The sequence below is a fragment of the Poecile atricapillus genome, chromosome 2 (genome assembly GCF_030490865.1).
Source record: "Poecile atricapillus isolate bPoeAtr1 chromosome 2, bPoeAtr1.hap1, whole genome shotgun sequence".
NCBI classification, from domain to species: Eukaryota; Metazoa; Chordata; class Aves; order Passeriformes; family Paridae; genus Poecile; species Poecile atricapillus.
In genome coordinates, this window is record NC_081250.1 from 52378369 (window position 1) to 52397502 (window position 19134).

Below are 19134 nucleotides of genomic sequence, written 5' to 3' on the forward strand. Positions count from 1 at the left end.
TTACCAGCCCAGGGAACAAACAATATGATCAGAGGAAATGACCTCAAGTTGTGCCAAAGGAGATTTAGATTGGATCTCCAGGAAGTATTCCTTCAACAAAAGGATCTCAAGCTTGGCAACAGGCTGCCTAGGGCAATCAATGGCTGAGTCACCCCCCTCAGAGAGGTTTAAAAGTCATGGGCATGTGCCATCTGGGGACCTGGTGGAGTAGGCAGTGTTAAGTTTGCAGTGGAACTGTGTGAACTTCAGGGACTTTTTCAAGCCGCATGATGCAGAGATTTCAGGGTAGCTCAAGCAGTGTGGAGTCGAGGCTTTGACTCAATGATCCCCAAGGGTGCCTTCCAACATGGAGATCTAGGAGACTGGCAATGGAGGCCAGAAAGACAAAAGAAAGACCAAGGGACGTTCTTTGAAGAAGATTCACTCCAAAGCAGCCTTAAGCCCTTAACCAGGGCCACTCTAAGTGGCTGAGCTGGGGTAGGGACAAAGGGTGCAGTTGGCTGGCTTGTGATGCGCTGCGGCACCTGTGACGTCACAGGGGACGCCTCACAATGGGGGCAGCTGGAAAAGGCCCCAGCAGGTAACTCTGGCCCTGTATTGCTTCTGCAAGCGGTGAGTGCACATGTGGCGGGGAGGCTGTGCTGGGGACAAGGGCCGGGGCAGAAACGCTGCACCTGGGGCTGGGTTCTCCCCGCTGCATGCAGGGACAGCCCCTCATGGTAGAGCCTTGGCTAGGGTACCAGCTGCTACTGCTGCTGCTGCTGGGGCAGTGGGACAGGCCTTGCTGCCCCCAGATCCCTGGGACTCCCAGACCTGCTGCTCCCACTGCCAGCTGCCTCTTTCCCCGCTCCCCTCACGGCCTTCTCTCTATCCTCCTGCAGACCATGGATACCTGGGTATTGTGGTTCTTGCTCTTGCAAAGCATAGTCCACTACCCACAGCCCGTGGGGGACGATTTGGACGAGGCGACGCATCTGCTCATGGAGGAGCGTGCAAAGCTCCAGGAACATGAGAGGATTCGGCTGGAGCTGGAGGTGGAGCAGCTCGCCCTGATGCAGAGTGGCCCATCCTGGGGAGACCTGCTCTGGTCTGCCTTGCAGGCCTGGCAGGTCTGGGCACTTGTTGGGCTCTTGCTTCTTCTCTTGCCCCTTTGGTTTATGTGGAGGAAGAGAAGGTGTGAGGCAGAGGTCAACGGCGAGCGGGAGAAGGAAAAGGAGACGGACGAAGAGGACGAGGCACGGTCATACGATCTGGCATGGCTTCTGGAGGAGCGCATACAGTGGCCTGTACAGGACCTGCAGGCAGGCTGCGACAGGACAACGGCCATGATGGAGAAATTGCTAAGTGCCCTCAGGCGTGCCTTGGTTGGGACTTTCTTCCCGGTGCTGCACCAAGCCATTGGTTTTGGCAGTGCCTTTGAAGGCTGGACTGAGAGCGGGGAGGAAAGTGTGTACCATGTGCTTGTACCCCTGACTGCTCCCTCAGGCCACATCTTCCGCCTGGAGCGTGACACTGACTGGCTGAGGCCCGGCAGGAACTTCCGCGTCCGCGTGGAGCTGGTGTGCAGCTGCCCGAGGGGGCAGGAGGGTGTGAACATGCTGTGCTTCCGCCACCACCCTGACGTGATTGGCATGCTAACTGAGCAGCCCAACCTCCTAGACATGCTGTGCACCGGCTCCTACCTTGACGTGGAGAAAACGGTCTACTTCTTCTACAGACTGCTGGGAGTAAGCTGGCAGCGTTTGCCTGAGTCACGCAGTTGGCATTTAGCGCTGCACTGCTCCCAGCGCTTCTGCCACCTCAGGCTGTCCAACGGCCAGGAAAGCTTCCAGGTTCAAGTGATGCTTGGGCTACAGCGATTTACCTCGGACATCTTTATCAGCAGCCGGCCTCGAGGGGCCCACACCCCAAGCACAGTGTGGCCTGAGACCTACAGCATGGCAGAGACAAAGTTCTTCCGGCACATGGCCAGGCAGCTTCCTCAGGACAGCTCGCACCTCAAATGCCTGCAGCTCCTTGCTGCAGCTTTTCAGGAGTGCAAGGGCTTCTCCATCCATTCCATCAAGACCATCATCATGCACCAGCTGAACACCGTACCGCTCTCACAGTGGCACAGCAGGTATTTCCTGCTTCAGCTGTCCGATGTCCTGGAGCAGCTGCGCTTAGCTCTGCAAAAGAAACACCTGCAGCATTTTATTGTGGGCAACCAGAGGCTTCCAGAGGAGATCAGGCTGCCCCCAGATGTACGAATGGCTAGGCCATCCAACCTCTTCCACAGCCTGTGGCAGGATCGGGCTGCCCACTCCCAGGCCATGCAAGCCTACCTTGATCTGCGCCATTGCCTGGCGAGGTTGCTGGCCTATGGCCACTGTTAGCAGGGCTCCTAGAATCACAGCAGTGCTAGGTCGCAAGAGCCATTTAACATCATCAAGTTCAAGCCATGCCCTAACACCACCTCAACTAAACCATGACACTGAGTGCCACATCCAAGGTTTTTTCAACACATCCAGGGATGGTGACTCCATCACCTCCCCTGAGAAGACAATTCCACTACTTTTGCCACTCTTTCAGTCAAAACCTTTTGCCTAACATCCAACCTAAACGTCCCTTGGCACAGCTTAAGACTGTGCCCTCTCCTTCCGTCACTTGCTGCCTGGAAAAAGAGACCGACCCCAACCTGACTACAGCCACCTTTCAGGCAGTTGTAGAGAGGGGCTAAGGTCATCTCCGAGTCTCTGTTTCTCCAGGCTAAACAGCTCCAGCTCCCTCTCTTGTTCCTCACAGGGCTTGTGTTCCAAGGCCCTCACCGCGCCCTCTTGTTGTCCTTTGCATGTGTGTGCTCATGGGGCGTGCAGCTGCTGGCAGACGATCGCTTTTTAGTGCCATGACAAAGAAGAAGGAATGGGATACACAGACAAATAGATATATATATATATAACTAGAGTGTATATATATATATATATATATATATATATAACTACAAAGATTTTTAGGAACAGATGTGTTTTTAATAGATACAAATGATAGAGTTCTGTTTTGAATAGATACAAATGATAACAATAGTTTATCAATGATCGTATCATTTTATAAAAAGATAGAGCACATATATAATGTCACTACCTGTTGTGACACATATTCATGCTCTAAAGTTACTGCATTTATGAGAGGCAAAATTTTTATTACATAGATATACTTCTAAAATATATACATATATACATGTATTGTATTTCATACAAAACAATTATTCCATAAAGTGGAAATGAAATAGAAAACCAATTAGAGATAATTCCTATAGAATTACAGCAAATAATATATATTTATTATTAAATGTTTACTAAATATGGAAAATGTTATAGAATGAAAAAAATCATTGGAATAGATATGATAATAAAACAATATAAATTCAATATGTAGATTATGTCACTATCTGTAGTGACAATAGTGACTATCTATAGTGACTATCTACGGTGAAAATATTATGCTCTGTAATGACTGTATTTATGACAGGAAAGTTGTCTATTACGTAAATTCAGTTTTAAAATACATAGAATGCATATCACATCTCTAATATTTTTGGACAGAAATATGGCCATATACAGTGTCACTGTCTGTTTGGACACATATTAATTAACACATATCACTAAGTGGCCGTATGACTGGCAAGCATGAAACTGTTTTGCTGGTTTTTCAATAAAATGCAATCTGACAGAAGCCGGAGTGTGCAAGACTTTCTTGATCTCAGCCACCCCTCTCGTATTGGTAAATGTCATGCGCCGGGAGCCTGGGCTTGTGAGCAGTCTCCTTCAACTCATCCAGACTTACAGGGCTGAACTGGTTCTCATCAGAAATGAAGGCCACAGCCCCTCATTCGCTGAGCTTACTTTTCAAAGTCTGTGGATTCGGCAGATATTCTTCATGACAAAAAAAATAAAGCCAAGTCTGCCCTTAGACTTTATTTAAAATAAAGTTGCTCAGAGGTGAATGCGGCGGTCTTTGTGGCTCATTGGGTTTGCAGGGTGAGGAATGGGTGTTAGAACATCCAGTTAGCACAACTGGAGAAAACAATGAGGACACAAAGAATAAGAAGTTCAAAGCTACAGAGATTGAGTCTCCTTTTGAGCTCGACAAAATAACCACTGCCAGTCTTTTCAGAAGAACACAAACCATGCTTCACTGAATGAAACTGCTGCTCTTTGCAAACAGTAACTCAGCTCACTCTTGGAAGGCACTGAGAGATTTGTATGTGAAAAAATGGTTCTTGACCATGAGGATGTAAACCCAATAAGAAGAATCCAGAAAAATCAGCACTCCAGAATAAGGGAAGTTTCCTGATGCAGCAGTAAGAAATCTTCAAGTATTTTACTATCAATTCCAATTATATTGATAATATTTCATTAGAATGTCATTATTCATAATTCTTCTCTAAGTGCTATGCACTGCTTGTGACAGTTTTTAGTAAGACTAATTAAGTATTCTTATTATAGGAACATTATATATCTATTGAGGTATTCTAGTAAAAGCCTGTCTGCACGACCCAGCTTTCAAGCCAGACGACAATTCCGGGGACAGTGCTCTTGGAACTTTCCTGGAGCAGCGAGAATGAAGAAAAACAATGATGTTGTGGACAAGAAAAGGAAGGATCAACAAAACGTATTGGCCAATAGTAGCTGGTTAAGCTGCGCGAACCCTGTGGGACCCTGTAAGAGCGTGCTAAAGATAGAAATAAAGCCAAGTTCACTTTTACCTCTGAGAGGACTCTGTGAATATTCGGAGCGGTTTTCCATTAAAACCCCGCCTTCTTTCCAAATGCATCACATCCCAAAGCCAATGGAAGGGGCACATTACACAGGCAACCAGGACGGCACGACTGCCTCTTGCCATGACACCTGTGGTCGGCTTAGCTTTAACCAGTCCTGTCCCCACCTGCTGCTTGATCCCTAAATTACAGCCTCAAGCTCCCTCTGCCATAGGACTGTTTCTTTCTTCAGGCAGCTAGATTAAAAACCCCACCATTTAAATGAGCTCCAGACCTGGACAAGATGGGCGGTGGGGCAGTGATTCCTGCAGCGTTGCCGTGAGGTTTGGGCTCTGCCAAAATCAGGTGCTGGCAGCTGAGCCACTGGCAACATACCGCGCTACCCTACTGCAGAAACCTTTCAGGGCCAAGCTGGGCTGGAGGGAGGGAGATTGGCGGCCCTCCCAGCTCCTGAGCACAAGGTGAGGAAAAAGAAACGGTGTTACCCAAAAACCCCTAGAAATGCCAAATGATAACAGAGTAAGGAGAGGGGCAAAGGCACAGTTTTGAGTTTTGTCTAGGCAGCACCAAGAGCAGACCATTCAAACCCAGGTGCGCAACACGGAAAATGCCACACGTTTTCCTGTGGCGGGGGGAAAAGGCTCCAAAAAAAGCACAACACAAACCCCAAACCATCATAATGTTTGAATTTTCTGACATTTATTGTCATTCAGCAAGAAGCTGCTGTGCACTGCTGATGGCCTCTTCTCTGCGCTCTCCTCATCTTTGCTTGTCTCAGGGCTCTACGAAGCCAGGCTTTGGGGGCTTCTTTCTGCTCTTGCCAGGCCTGAGACCAAACAGCCTGGCGGGCCCGGGGCTGTTAGCAGGAGAGCTGCTGAAAGTCACCCCAAGCCATGCGGCCTTCCCCTGCAAGGCTCCAGAGATACAAGGGCAGAAAGCTGTAGCCTAAGCTCTACTGCACTAGCACCTTGTTGAGCTTGTCTGTCCTCGGGCATCCTTCAGGCTGCCCAGTGTAAATCTGAGCTGCTTTCTTAGGGACTTCGGGCTTTGCCCACACTGTGGCCTTGCTGAAGGCCAAGGCCAAGGAAAGGCTCTCATCTGTGCTGCCAGTTCCATGGAAGGCCCCAGAGCAAGAGGCCATCTCTTGGCTGCCGGGATCCCACCTTCACGGTCTGGCCTTGCAGGTTGGCAAAACCCACGTGGGTATCCTGCCACATTCCGGCACTGACTTTCCCTCTTAAGCTTCCCATTTTCTACAAGGAGAATTCTGATTTTTCCTTCTGCTTGGAAGGGGACGGATTGCCTTGGGTGATGTATTTGGCAGCAAGGTTCTCCTCGCATGGAAACACTTCCTGGCAGCCTTCTGCCCACTGACAAGCCATTTGGTCCCACTGCATCCCGGGGACCAGAGTGCAAAAGCAGCACCTTTCCTCTCCTCTGGGAAGAGCTGGTCTCACAGCCCTAACATCTGCACCCGACACAATGCAGATGGTGCCTGAAGGGAGTTTGTAGCTAAGTGGGGCTCATTAGATTTACCAGCCCAGGGAACAAACAATATGATCAGAGGAAATGACCTCAAGTTGTGCCAAAGGAGATTTAGATTGGATCTCCAGGAAGTATTCCTTCAACAAAAGGATCTCAAGCTTGGCAACAGGCTGCCTAGGGCAATCAATGGCTGAGTCACCCCCCTCAGAGAGGTTTAAAAGTCATGGGCATGTGCCATCTGGGGACCTGGTGGAGTAGGCAGTGTTAAGTTTGCAGTGGAACTGTGTGAACTTCAGGGACTTTTTCAAGCCGCATGATGCAGAGATTTCAGGGTAGCTCAAGCAGTGTGGAGTCGAGGCTTTGACTCAATGATCCCCAAGGGTGCCTTCCAACATGGAGATCTAGGAGACTGGCAATGGAGGCCAGAAAGACAAAAGAAAGACCAAGGGACGTTCTTTGAAGAAGATTCACTCCAAAGCAGCCTTAAGCCCTTAACCAGGGCCACTCTAAGTGGCTGAGCTGGGGTAGGGACAAAGGGTGCAGTTGGCTGGCTTGTGATGAGCTGCGGCACCTGTGACGTCACAGGGGACGCCTCACAATGGGGGCAGCTGGAAAAGGCCCCAGCAGGTAACTCTGGCCCTGTATTGCTTCTGCAAGCGGTGAGTGCACATGTGGCGGGGAGGCTGTGCTGGGGACAAGGGCCGGGGCAGAAACGCTGCACCTGGGGCTGGGTTCTCCCCGCTGCATGCAGGGACAGCCCCTCATGGTAGAGCCTTGGCTAGGGTACCAGCTGCTACTGCTGCTGCTGCTGGGGCAGTGGGACAGGCCTTGCTGCCCCCAGATCCCTGGGACTCCCAGACCTGCTGCTCCCACTGCCAGCTGCCTCTTTCCCCGCTCCCCTCACGGCCTTCTCTCTATCCTCCTGCAGACCATGGATACCTGGGTATTGTGGTTCTTGCTCTTGCAAAGCATAGTCCACTACCCACAGCCCGTGGGGGACGATTTGGACGAGGCGACGCATCTGCTCATGGAGGAGCGTGCAAAGCTCCAGGAACATGAGAGGATTCGGCTGGAGCTGGAGGTGGAGCAGCTCGCCCTGATGCAGAGTGGCCCATCCTGGGGAGACCTGCTCTGGTCTGCCTTGCAGGCCTGGCAGGTCTGGGCACTTGTTGGGCTCTTGCTTCTTCTCTTGCCCCTTTGGTTTATGTGGAGGAAGAGAAGGTGTGAGGCAGAGGTCAACGGCGAGCGGGAGAAGGAAAAGGAGACGGACGAAGAGGACGAGGCACGGTCATACGATCTGGCATGGCTTCTGGAGGAGCGCATACAGTGGCCTGTACAGGACCTGCAGGCAGGCTGCGACAGGACAACGGCCATGATGGAGAAATTGCTAAGTGCCCTCAGGCGTGCCTTGGTTGGGACTTTCTTCCCGGTGCTGCACCAAGCCATTGGTTTTGGCAGTGCCTTTGAAGGCTGGACTGAGAGCGGGGAGGAAAGTGTGTACCATGTGCTTGTACCCCTGACTGCTCCCTCAGGCCACATCTTCCGCCTGGAGCGTGACACTGACTGGCTGAGGCCCGGCAGGAACTTCCGCGTCCGCGTGGAGCTGGTGTGCAGCTGCCCGAGGGGGCAGGAGGGTGTGAACATGCTGTGCTTCCGCCACCACCCTGACGTGATTGGCATGCTAACTGAGCAGCCCAACCTCCTAGACATGCTGTGCACCGGCTCCTACCTTGACGTGGAGAAAACGGTCTACTTCTTCTACAGACTGCTGGGAGTAAGCTGGCAGCGTTTGCCTGAGTCACGCAGTTGGCATTTAGCGCTGCACTGCTCCCAGCGCTTCTGCCACCTCAGGCTGTCCAACGGCCAGGAAAGCTTCCAGGTTCAAGTGATGCTTGGGCTACAGCGATTTACCTCGGACATCTTTATCAGCAGCCGGCCTCGAGGGGCCCACACCCCAAGCACAGTGTGGCCTGAGACCTACAGCATGGCAGAGACAAAGTTCTTCCGGCACATGGCCAGGCAGCTTCCTCAGGACAGCTCGCACCTCAAATGCCTGCAGCTCCTTGCTGCAGCTTTTCAGGAGTGCAAGGGCTTCTCCATCCATTCCATCAAGACCATCATCATGCACCAGCTGAACACCGTACCGCTCTCACAGTGGCACAGCAGGTATTTCCTGCTTCAGCTGTCCGATGTCCTGGAGCAGCTGCGCTTAGCTCTGCAAAAGAAACACCTGCAGCATTTTATTGTGGGCAACCAGAGGCTTCCAGAGGAGATCAGGCTGCCCCCAGATGTACGAACGGCTAGGCCATCCAACCTCTTCCACAGCCTGTGGCAGGATCGGGCTGCCCACTCCCAGGCCATGCAAGCCTACCTTGATCTGCGCCATCGCCTGGCGAGGTTGCTGGCCTATGGCCACTGTTAGCAGGGCTCCTAGAATCACAGCAGTGCTAGGTCGCAAGAGCCATTTAACATCATCAAGTTCAAGCCATGCCCTAACACCACCTCAACTAAACCATGACACTGAGTGCCACATCCAAGGTTTTTTCAACACATCCAGGGATGGTGACTCCATCACCTCCCCCGAGAAGACAATTCCACTACTTTTGCCACTCTTTCAGTCAAAACCTTTTGCCTAACATCCAACCTAAACGTCCCTTGGCACAGCTTAAGACTGTGCCCTCTCCTTCCGTCACTTGCTGCCTGGAAAAAGAGACCGACCCCAACCTGACTACAGCCACCTTTCAGGCAGTTGTAGAGAGGGGCTAAGGTCATCTCCGAGTCTCTGTTTCTCCAGGCTAAACAGCTCCAGCTCCCTCTCTTGTTCCTCACAGGGCTTGTGTTCCAAGGCCCTCACCGCGCCCTCTTGTTGTCCTTTGCATGTGTGTGCTCATGGGGCGTGCAGCTGCTGGCAGACGATCGCTTTTTAGTGCCATGACAAAGAAGAAGGAATGGGATACACAGACAAATAGATATATATATATATAACTAGAGTGTATATATATATATATATATATATATATATAACTACAAAGATTTTTAGGAACAGATGTGTTTTTAATAGATACAAATGATAGAGTTCTGTTTTGAATAGATACAAATGATAACAATAGTTTATCAATGATCGTATCATTTTATAAAAAGATAGAGCACATATATAATGTCACTACCTGTTGTGACACATATTCATGCTCTAAAGTTACTGCATTTATGAGAGGCAAAATTTTTATTACATAGATATACTTCTAAAATATATACATATATACATGTATTGTATTTCATACAAAACAATTATTCCATAAAGTGGAAATGAAATAGAAAACCAATTAGAGATAATTCCTATAGAATTACAGCAAATAATATATATTTATTATTAAATGTTTACTAAATATGGAAAATGTTATAGAATGAAAAAAATCATTGGAATAGATATGATAATAAAACAATATAAATTCAATATGTAGATTATGTCACTATCTGTAGTGACAATAGTGACTATCTATAGTGACTATCTACGGTGAAAATATTATGCTCTGTAATGACTGTATTTATGACAGGAAAGTTGTCTATTACGTAAATTCAGTTTTAAAATACATAGAATGCATATCACATCTCTAATATTTTTGGACAGAAATATGGCCATATACAGTGTCACTGTCTGTTTGGACACATATTAATTAACACATATCACTAAGTGGCCGTATGACTGGCAAGCATGAAACTGTTTTGCTGGTTTTTCAATAAAATGCAATCTGACAGAAGCCGGAGTGTGCAAGACTTTCTTGATCTCAGCCACCCCTCTCGTATTGGTAAATGTCATGCGCCGGGAGCCTGGGCTTGTGAGCAGTCTCCTTCAACTCATCCAGACTTACAGGGCTGAACTGGTTCTCATCAGAAATGAAGGCCACAGCCCCTCATTCGCTGAGCTTACTTTTCAAAGTCTGTGGATTCGGCAGATATTCTTCATGACAAAAAAAATAAAGCCAAGTCTGCCCTTAGACTTTATTTAAAATAAAGTTGCTCAGAGGTGAATGCGGCGGTCTTTGTGGCTCATTGGGTTTGCAGGGTGAGGAATGGGTGTTAGAACATCCAGTTAGCACAACTGGAGAAAACAATGAGGACACAAAGAATAAGAAGTTCAAAGCTACAGAGATTGAGTCTCCTTTTGAGCTCGACAAAATAACCACTGCCAGTCTTTTCAGAAGAACACAAACCATGCTTCACTGAATGAAACTGCTGCTCTTTGCAAACAGTAACTCAGCTCACTCTTGGAAGGCACTGAGAGATTTGTATGTGAAAAAATGGTTCTTGACCATGAGGATGTAAACCCAATAAGAAGAATCCAGAAAAATCAGCACTCCAGAATAAGGGAAGTTTCCTGATGCAGCAGTAAGAAATCTTCAAGTATTTTACTATCAATTCCAATTATATTGATAATATTTCATTAGAATGTCATTATTCATAATTCTTCTCTAAGTGCTATGCACTGCTTGTGACAGTTTTTAGTAAGACTAATTAAGTATTCTTATTATAGGAACATTATATATCTATTGAGGTATTCTAGTAAAAGCCTGTCTGCACGACCCAGCTTTCAAGCCAGACGACAATTCCGGGGACAGTGCTCTTGGAACTTTCCTGGAGCAGCGAGAATGAAGAAAAACAATGATGTTGTGGACAAGAAAAGGAAGGATCAACAAAACGTATTGGCCAATAGTAGCTGGTTAAGCTGCGCGAACCCTGTGGGACCCTGTAAGAGCGTGCTAAAGATAGAAATAAAGCCAAGTTCACTTTTACCTCTGAGAGGACTCTGTGAATATTCGGAGCGGTTTTCCATTAAAACCCCGCCTTCTTTCCAAATGCATCACATCCCAAAGCCAATGGAAGGGGCACATTACACAGGCAACCAGGACGGCACGACTGCCTCTTGCCATGACACCTGTGGTCGGCTTAGCTTTAACCAGTCCTGTCCCCACCTGCTGCTTGATCCCTAAATTACAGCCTCAAGCTCCCTCTGCCATAGGACTGTTTCTTTCTTCAGGCAGCTAGATTAAAAACCCCACCATTTAAATGAGCTCCAGACCTGGACAAGATGGGCGGTGGGGCAGTGATTCCTGCAGCGTTGCCGTGAGGTTTGGGCTCTGCCAAAATCAGGTGCTGGCAGCTGAGCCACTGGCAACATACCGCGCTACCCTACTGCAGAAACCTTTCAGGGCCAAGCTGGGCTGGAGGGAGGGAGATTGGCGGCCCTCCCAGCTCCTGAGCACAAGGTGAGGAAAAAGAAACGGTGTTACCCAAAAACCCCTAGAAATGCCAAATGATAACAGAGTAAGGAGAGGGGCAAAGGCACAGTTTTGAGTTTTGTCTAGGCAGCACCAAGAGCAGACCATTCAAACCCAGGTGCGCAACACGGAAAATGCCACACGTTTTCCTGTGGCGGGGGGAAAAGGCTCCAAAAAAAGCACAACACAAACCCCAAACCATCATAATGTTTGAATTTTCTGACATTTATTGTCATTCAGCAAGAAGCTGCTGTGCACTGCTGATGGCCTCTTCTCTGCGCTCTCCTCATCTTTGCTTGTCTCAGGGCTCTACGAAGCCAGGCTTTGGGGGCTTCTTTCTGCTCTTGCCAGGCCTGAGACCAAACAGCCTGGCGGGCCCGGGGCTGTTAGCAGGAGAGCTGCTGAAAGTCACCCCAAGCCATGCGGCCTTCCCCTGCAAGGCTCCAGAGATACAAGGGCAGAAAGCTGTAGCCTAAGCTCTACTGCACTAGCACCTTGTTGAGCTTGTCTGTCCTCGGGCATCCTTCAGGCTGCCCAGTGTAAATCTGAGCTGCTTTCTTAGGGACTTCGGGCTTTGCCCACACTGTGGCCTTGCTGAAGGCCAAGGCCAAGGAAAGGCTCTCATCTGTGCTGCCAGTTCCATGGAAGGCCCCAGAGCAAGAGGCCATCTCTTGGCTGCCGGGATCCCACCTTCACGGTCTGGCCTTGCAGGTTGGCAAAACCCACGTGGGTATCCTGCCACATTCCGGCACTGACTTTCCCTCTTAAGCTTCCCATTTTCTACAAGGAGAATTCTGATTTTTCCTTCTGCTTGGAAGGGGACGGATTGCCTTGGGTGATGTATTTGGCAGCAAGGTTCTCCTCGCATGGAAACACTTCCTGGCAGCCTTCTGCCCACTGACAAGCCATTTGGTCCCACTGCATCCCGGGGACCAGAGTGCAAAAGCAGCACCTTTCCTCTCCTCTGGGAAGAGCTGGTCTCACAGCCCTAACATCTGCACCCGACACAATGCAGATGGTGCCTGAAGGGAGTTTGTAGCTAAGTGGGGCTCATTAGATTTACCAGCCCAGGGAACAAACAATATGATCAGAGGAAATGACCTCAAGTTGTGCCAAAGGAGATTTAGATTGGATCTCCAGGAAGTATTCCTTCAACAAAAGGATCTCAAGCTTGGCAACAGGCTGCCTAGGGCAATCAATGGCTGAGTCACCCCCCTCAGAGAGGTTTAAAAGTCATGGGCATGTGCCATCTGGGGACCTGGTGGAGTAGGCAGTGTTAAGTTTGCAGTGGAACTGTGTGAACTTCAGGGACTTTTTCAAGCCGCATGATGCAGAGATTTCAGGGTAGCTCAAGCAGTGTGGAGTCGAGGCTTTGACTCAATGATCCCCAAGGGTGCCTTCCAACATGGAGATCTAGGAGACTGGCAATGGAGGCCAGAAAGACAAAAGAAAGACCAAGGGACGTTCTTTGAAGAAGATTCACTCCAAAGCAGCCTTAAGCCCTTAACCAGGGCCACTCTAAGTGGCTGAGCTGGGGTAGGGACAAAGGGTGCAGTTGGCTGGCTTGTGATGCGCTGCGGCACCTGTGACGTCACAGGGGACGCCTCACAATGGGGGCAGCTGGAAAAGGCCCCAGCAGGTAACTCTGGCCCTGTATTGCTTCTGCAAGCGGTGAGTGCACATGTGGCGGGGAGGCTGTGCTGGGGACAAGGGCCGGGGCAGAAACGCTGCACCTGGGGCTGGGTTCTCCCCGCTGCATGCAGGGACAGCCCCTCATGGTAGAGCCTTGGCTAGGGTACCAGCTGCTACTGCTGCTGCTGCTGGGGCAGTGGGACAGGCCTTGCTGCCCCCAGATCCCTGGGACTCCCAGACCTGCTGCTCCCACTGCCAGCTGCCTCTTTCCCCGCTCCCCTCACGGCCTTCTCTCTATCCTCCTGCAGACCATGGATACCTGGGTATTGTGGTTCTTGCTCTTGCAAAGCATAGTCCACTACCCACAGCCCGTGGGGGACGATTTGGACGAGGCGACGCATCTGCTCATGGAGGAGCGTGCAAAGCTCCAGGAACATGAGAGGATTCGGCTGGAGCTGGAGGTGGAGCAGCTCGCCCTGATGCAGAGTGGCCCATCCTGGGGAGACCTGCTCTGGTCTGCCTTGCAGGCCTGGCAGGTCTGGGCACTTGTTGGGCTCTTGCTTCTTCTCTTGCCCCTTTGGTTTATGTGGAGGAAGAGAAGGTGTGAGGCAGAGGTCAACGGCGAGCGGGAGAAGGAAAAGGAGACGGACGAAGAGGACGAGGCACGGTCATACGATCTGGCATGGCTTCTGGAGGAGCGCATACAGTGGCCTGTACAGGACCTGCAGGCAGGCTGCGACAGGACAACGGCCATGATGGAGAAATTGCTAAGTGCCCTCAGGCGTGCCTTGGTTGGGACTTTCTTCCCGGTGCTGCACCAAGCCATTGGTTTTGGCAGTGCCTTTGAAGGCTGGACTGAGAGCGGGGAGGAAAGTGTGTACCATGTGCTTGTACCCCTGACTGCTCCCTCAGGCCACATCTTCCGCCTGGAGCGTGACACTGACTGGCTGAGGCCCGGCAGGAACTTCCGCGTCCGCGTGGAGCTGGTGTGCAGCTGCCCGAGGGGGCAGGAGGGTGTGAACATGCTGTGCTTCCGCCACCACCCTGACGTGATTGGCATGCTAACTGAGCAGCCCAACCTCCTAGACATGCTGTGCACCGGCTCCTACCTTGACGTGGAGAAAACGGTCTACTTCTTCTACAGACTGCTGGGAGTAAGCTGGCAGCGTTTGCCTGAGTCACGCAGTTGGCATTTAGCGCTGCACTGCTCCCAGCGCTTCTGCCACCTCAGGCTGTCCAACGGCCAGGAAAGCTTCCAGGTTCAAGTGATGCTTGGGCTACAGCGATTTACCTCGGACATCTTTATCAGCAGCCGGCCTCGAGGGGCCCACACCCCAAGCACAGTGTGGCCTGAGACCTACAGCATGGCAGAGACAAAGTTCTTCCGGCACATGGCCAGGCAGCTTCCTCAGGACAGCTCGCACCTCAAATGCCTGCAGCTCCTTGCTGCAGCTTTTCAGGAGTGCAAGGGCTTCTCCATCCATTCCATCAAGACCATCATCATGCACCAGCTGAACACCGTACCGCTCTCACAGTGGCACAGCAGGTATTTCCTGCTTCAGCTGTCCGATGTCCTGGAGCAGCTGCGCTTAGCTCTGCAAAAGAAACACCTGCAGCATTTTATTGTGGGCAACCAGAGGCTTCCAGAGGAGATCAGGCTGCCCCCAGATGTACGAATGGCTAGGCCATCCAACCTCTTCCACAGCCTGTGGCAGGATCGGGCTGCCCACTCCCAGGCCATGCAAGCCTACCTTGATCTGCGCCATTGCCTGGCGAGGTTGCTGGCCTATGGCCACTGTTAGCAGGGCTCCTAGAATCACAGCAGTGCTAGGTCGCAAGAGCCATTTAACATCATCAAGTTCAAGCCATGCCCTAACACCACCTCAACTAAACCATGACACTGAGTGCCACATCCAAGGTTTTTTCAACACATCCAGGGATGGTGACTCCATCACCTCCCCTGAGAAGACAATTCCACTACTTTTGCCACTCTTTCAGTCAAAACCTTTTGCCTAACATCCAACCTAAACGTCCCTTGGCACAGCTTAAGACTGTGCCCTCTCCTTCCGTCACTTGCTGCCTGGAAAAAGAGACCGACCCCAACCTGACTACAGCCACCTTTCAGGCAGTTGTAGAGAGGGGCTAAGGTCATCTCCGAGTCTCTGTTTCTCCAGGCTAAACAGCTCCAGCTCCCTCTCTTGTTCCTCACAGGGCTTGTGTTCCAAGGCCCTCACCGCGCCCTCTTGTTGTCCTTTGCATGTGTGTGCTCATGGGGCGTGCAGCTGCTGGCAGACGATCGCTTTTTAGTGCCATGACAAAGAAGAAGGAATGGGATACACAGACAAATAGATATATATATATATAACTAGAGTGTATATATATATATATATATATATATATATATAACTACAAAGATTTTTAGGAACAGATGTGTTTTTAATAGATACAAATGATAGAGTTCTGTTTTGAATAGATACAAATGATAACAATAGTTTATCAATGATCGTATCATTTTATAAAAAGATAGAGCACATATATAATGTCACTACCTGTTGTGACACATATTCATGCTCTAAAGTTACTGCATTTATGAGAGGCAAAATTTTTATTACATAGATATACTTCTAAAATATATACATATATACATGTATTGTATTTCATACAAAACAATTATTCCATAAAGTGGAAATGAAATAGAAAACCAATTAGAGATAATTCCTATAGAATTACAGCAAATAATATATATTTATTATTAAATGTTTACTAAATATGGAAAATGTTATAGAATGAAAAAAATCATTGGAATAGATATGATAATAAAACAATATAAATTCAATATGTAGATTATGTCACTATCTGTAGTGACAATAGTGACTATCTATAGTGACTATCTACGGTGAAAATATTATGCTCTGTAATGACTGTATTTATGACAGGAAAGTTGTCTATTACGTAAATTCAGTTTTAAAATACATAGAATGCATATCACATCTCTAATATTTTTGGACAGAAATATGGCCATATACAGTGTCACTGTCTGTTTGGACACATATTAATTAACACATATCACTAAGTGGCCGTATGACTGGCAAGCATGAAACTGTTTTGCTGGTTTTTCAATAAAATGCAATCTGACAGAAGCCGGAGTGTGCAAGACTTTCTTGATCTCAGCCACCCCTCTCGTATTGGTAAATGTCATGCGCCGGGAGCCTGGGCTTGTGAGCAGTCTCCTTCAACTCATCCAGACTTACAGGGCTGAACTGGTTCTCATCAGAAATGAAGGCCACAGCCCCTCATTCGCTGAGCTTACTTTTCAAAGTCTGTGGATTCGGCAGATATTCTTCATGACAAAAAAAATAAAGCCAAGTCTGCCCTTAGACTTTATTTAAAATAAAGTTGCTCAGAGGTGAATGCGGCGGTCTTTGTGGCTCATTGGGTTTGCAGGGTGAGGAATGGGTGTTAGAACATCCAGTTAGCACAACTGGAGAAAACAATGAGGACACAAAGAATAAGAAGTTCAAAGCTACAGAGATTGAGTCTCCTTTTGAGCTCGACAAAATAACCACTGCCAGTCTTTTCAGAAGAACACAAACCATGCTTCACTGAATGAAACTGCTGCTCTTTGCAAACAGTAACTCAGCTCACTCTTGGAAGGCACTGAGAGATTTGTATGTGAAAAAATGGTTCTTGACCATGAGGATGTAAACCCAATAAGAAGAATCCAGAAAAATCAGCACTCCAGAATAAGGGAAGTTTCCTGATGCAGCAGTAAGAAATCTTCAAGTATTTTACTATCAATTCCAATTATATTGATAATATTTCATTAGAATGTCATTATTCATAATTCTTCTCTAAGTGCTATGCACTGCTTGTGACAGTTTTTAGTAAGACTAATTAAGTATTCTTATTATAGGAACATTATATATCTATTGAGGTATTCTAGTAAAAGCCTGTCTGCACGACCCAGCTTTCAAGCCAGACGACAATTCCGGGGACAGTGCTCTTGGAACTTTCCTGGAGCAGCGAGAATGAAGAAAAACAATGATGTTGTGGACAAGAAAAGGAAGGATCAACAAAACGTATTGGCCAATAGTAGCTGGTTAAGCTGCGCGAACCCTGTGGGACCCTGTAAGAGCGTGCTAAAGATAGAAATAAAGCCAAGTTCACTTTTACCTCTGAGAGGACTCTGTGAATATTCGGAGCGGTTTTCCATTAAAACCCCGCCTTCTTTCCAAATGCATCACATCCCAAAGCCAATGGAAGGGGCACATTACACAGGCAACCAGGACGGCACGACTGCCTCTTGCCATGACACCTGTGGTCGGCTTAGCTTTAACCAGTCCTGTCCCCACCTGCTGCTTGATCCCTAAATTACAGCCTCAAGCTCCCTCTGCCATAGGACTGTTTCTTTCTTCAGGCAGCTAGATTAAAAACCCCACCATTTAAATGAGCTCCAGACCTGGACAAGATGGGCGGTGGGGCAGTGATTCCTGCAGCGTTGCCGTGAGGTTTGGGCTCTGCCAAAATCAGGTGCTGGCAGCTGAGCCACTGGCAACATACCGCGCTACCCTACTGCAGAAACCTTTCAGGGCCAAGCTGGGCTGGAGGGAGGGAGATTGGCGGCCCTCCCAGCTCCTGAGCACAAGGTGAGGAAAAAGAAACGGTGTTACCCAAAAACCCCTAGAAATGCCAAATGATAACAGAGTAAGGAGAGGGGCAAAGGCACAGTTTTGAGTTTTGTCTAGGCAGCACCAAGAGCAGACCATTCAAACCCAGGTGCGCAACACGGAAAATGCCACACGTTTTCCTGTGGCGGGGGGAAAAGGCTCCAAAAAAAGCACAACACAAACCCCAAACCATCATAATGTTTGAATTTTCTGACATTTATTGTCATTCAGCAAGAAGCTGCTGTGCACTGCTGATGGCCTCTTCTCTGCGCTCTCCTCATCTTTGCTTGTCTCAGGGCTCTACGAAGCCAGGCTTTGGGGGCTTCTTTCTGCTCTTGCCAGGCCTGAGACCAAACAGCCTGGCGGGCCCGGGGCTGTTAGCAGGAGAGCTGCTGAAAGTCACCCCAAGCCATGCGGCCTTCCCCTGCAAGGCTCCAGAGATACAAGGGCAGAAAGCTGTAGCCTAAGCTCTACTGCACTAGCACCTTGTTGAGCTTGTCTGTCCTCGGGCATCCTTCAGGCTGCCCAGTGTAAATCTGAGCTGCTTTCTTAGGGACTTCGGGCTTTGCCCACACTGTGGCCTTGCTGAAGGCCAAGGCCAAGGAAAGGCTCTCATCTGTGCTGCCAGTTCCATGGAAGGCCCCAGAGCAAGAGGCCATCTCTTGGCTGCCGGGATCCCACCTTCACGGTCTGGCCTTGCAGGTTGGCAAAACCCACGTGGGTATCCTGGCACATTCCGGCACTGACTTTCCCTCTTAAGCTTCCCATTTTCTACAAGGAGAATTCTGATTTTTCCTTCTGCTTGGAAGGGGACGGATTGCCTTGGGTGATGTATTTGGCAGCAAGGTTCTCCTCGCATGGAAACACTTCCTGGCAGCCTTCTGCCCACTGACAAGCCATTTGGTCCCACTGCATCCCGGGGACCAGAGTGCAAAAGCAGCACCTTTCCTCTCCTCTGGGAAGAGCTGGTCTCACAGCCCTAACATCTGCACCCGACACAATGCAGATGGTGCCTGAAGGGAGTTTGTAGCTAAGTGGGGCTCATTAGATTTACCAGCCCAGGGAACAAACAATATGATCAGAGGAAATGACCTCAAGTTGTGCCAAAGGAGATTTAGATTGGATCTCCAGGAAGTATTCCTTCAACAAAAGGATCTCAAGCTTGGCAACAGGCTGCCTAGGGCAATCAATGGCTGAGTCACCCCCCTCAGAGAGGTTTAAAAGTCATGGGCATGTGCCATCTGGGGACCTGGTGGAGTAGGCAGTGTTAAGTTTGCAGTGGAACTGTGTGAACTTCAGGGACTTTTTCAAGCCGCAT

The 19134-nt window shown here is 49.2% G+C and overlaps 3 protein-coding genes across 3 annotated transcripts; all 3 read left to right on the forward strand.

The window, feature by feature from the left end:
* The first annotated feature begins 716 nt into the window (after positions 1-716).
* LOC131575500 (inositol 1,4,5-trisphosphate receptor-interacting protein-like 1) lies at positions 717-2375 on the forward strand. The gene has a single exon (XM_058831087.1). It carries the CDS (start codon positions 717-719, stop codon positions 2373-2375), a length of 1659 nt encoding a protein of 552 aa, XP_058687070.1.
* A 4629-nt stretch (positions 2376-7004) lies between these two features.
* LOC131575501 (inositol 1,4,5-trisphosphate receptor-interacting protein-like 1) lies at positions 7005-8663 on the forward strand. Its single transcript, XM_058831088.1, has one exon. The coding sequence runs from the start codon at positions 7005-7007 to the stop codon at positions 8661-8663; it is 1659 nt and encodes a 552-aa protein (XP_058687071.1).
* Positions 8664-13292: 4629 nt separating this feature from the next.
* LOC131575502 (inositol 1,4,5-trisphosphate receptor-interacting protein-like 1) lies at positions 13293-14951 on the forward strand. Its single transcript, XM_058831089.1, has one exon. It carries the CDS (start codon positions 13293-13295, stop codon positions 14949-14951), a length of 1659 nt encoding a protein of 552 aa, XP_058687072.1.
* Positions 14952-19134: the final 4183 nt, after the last annotated feature.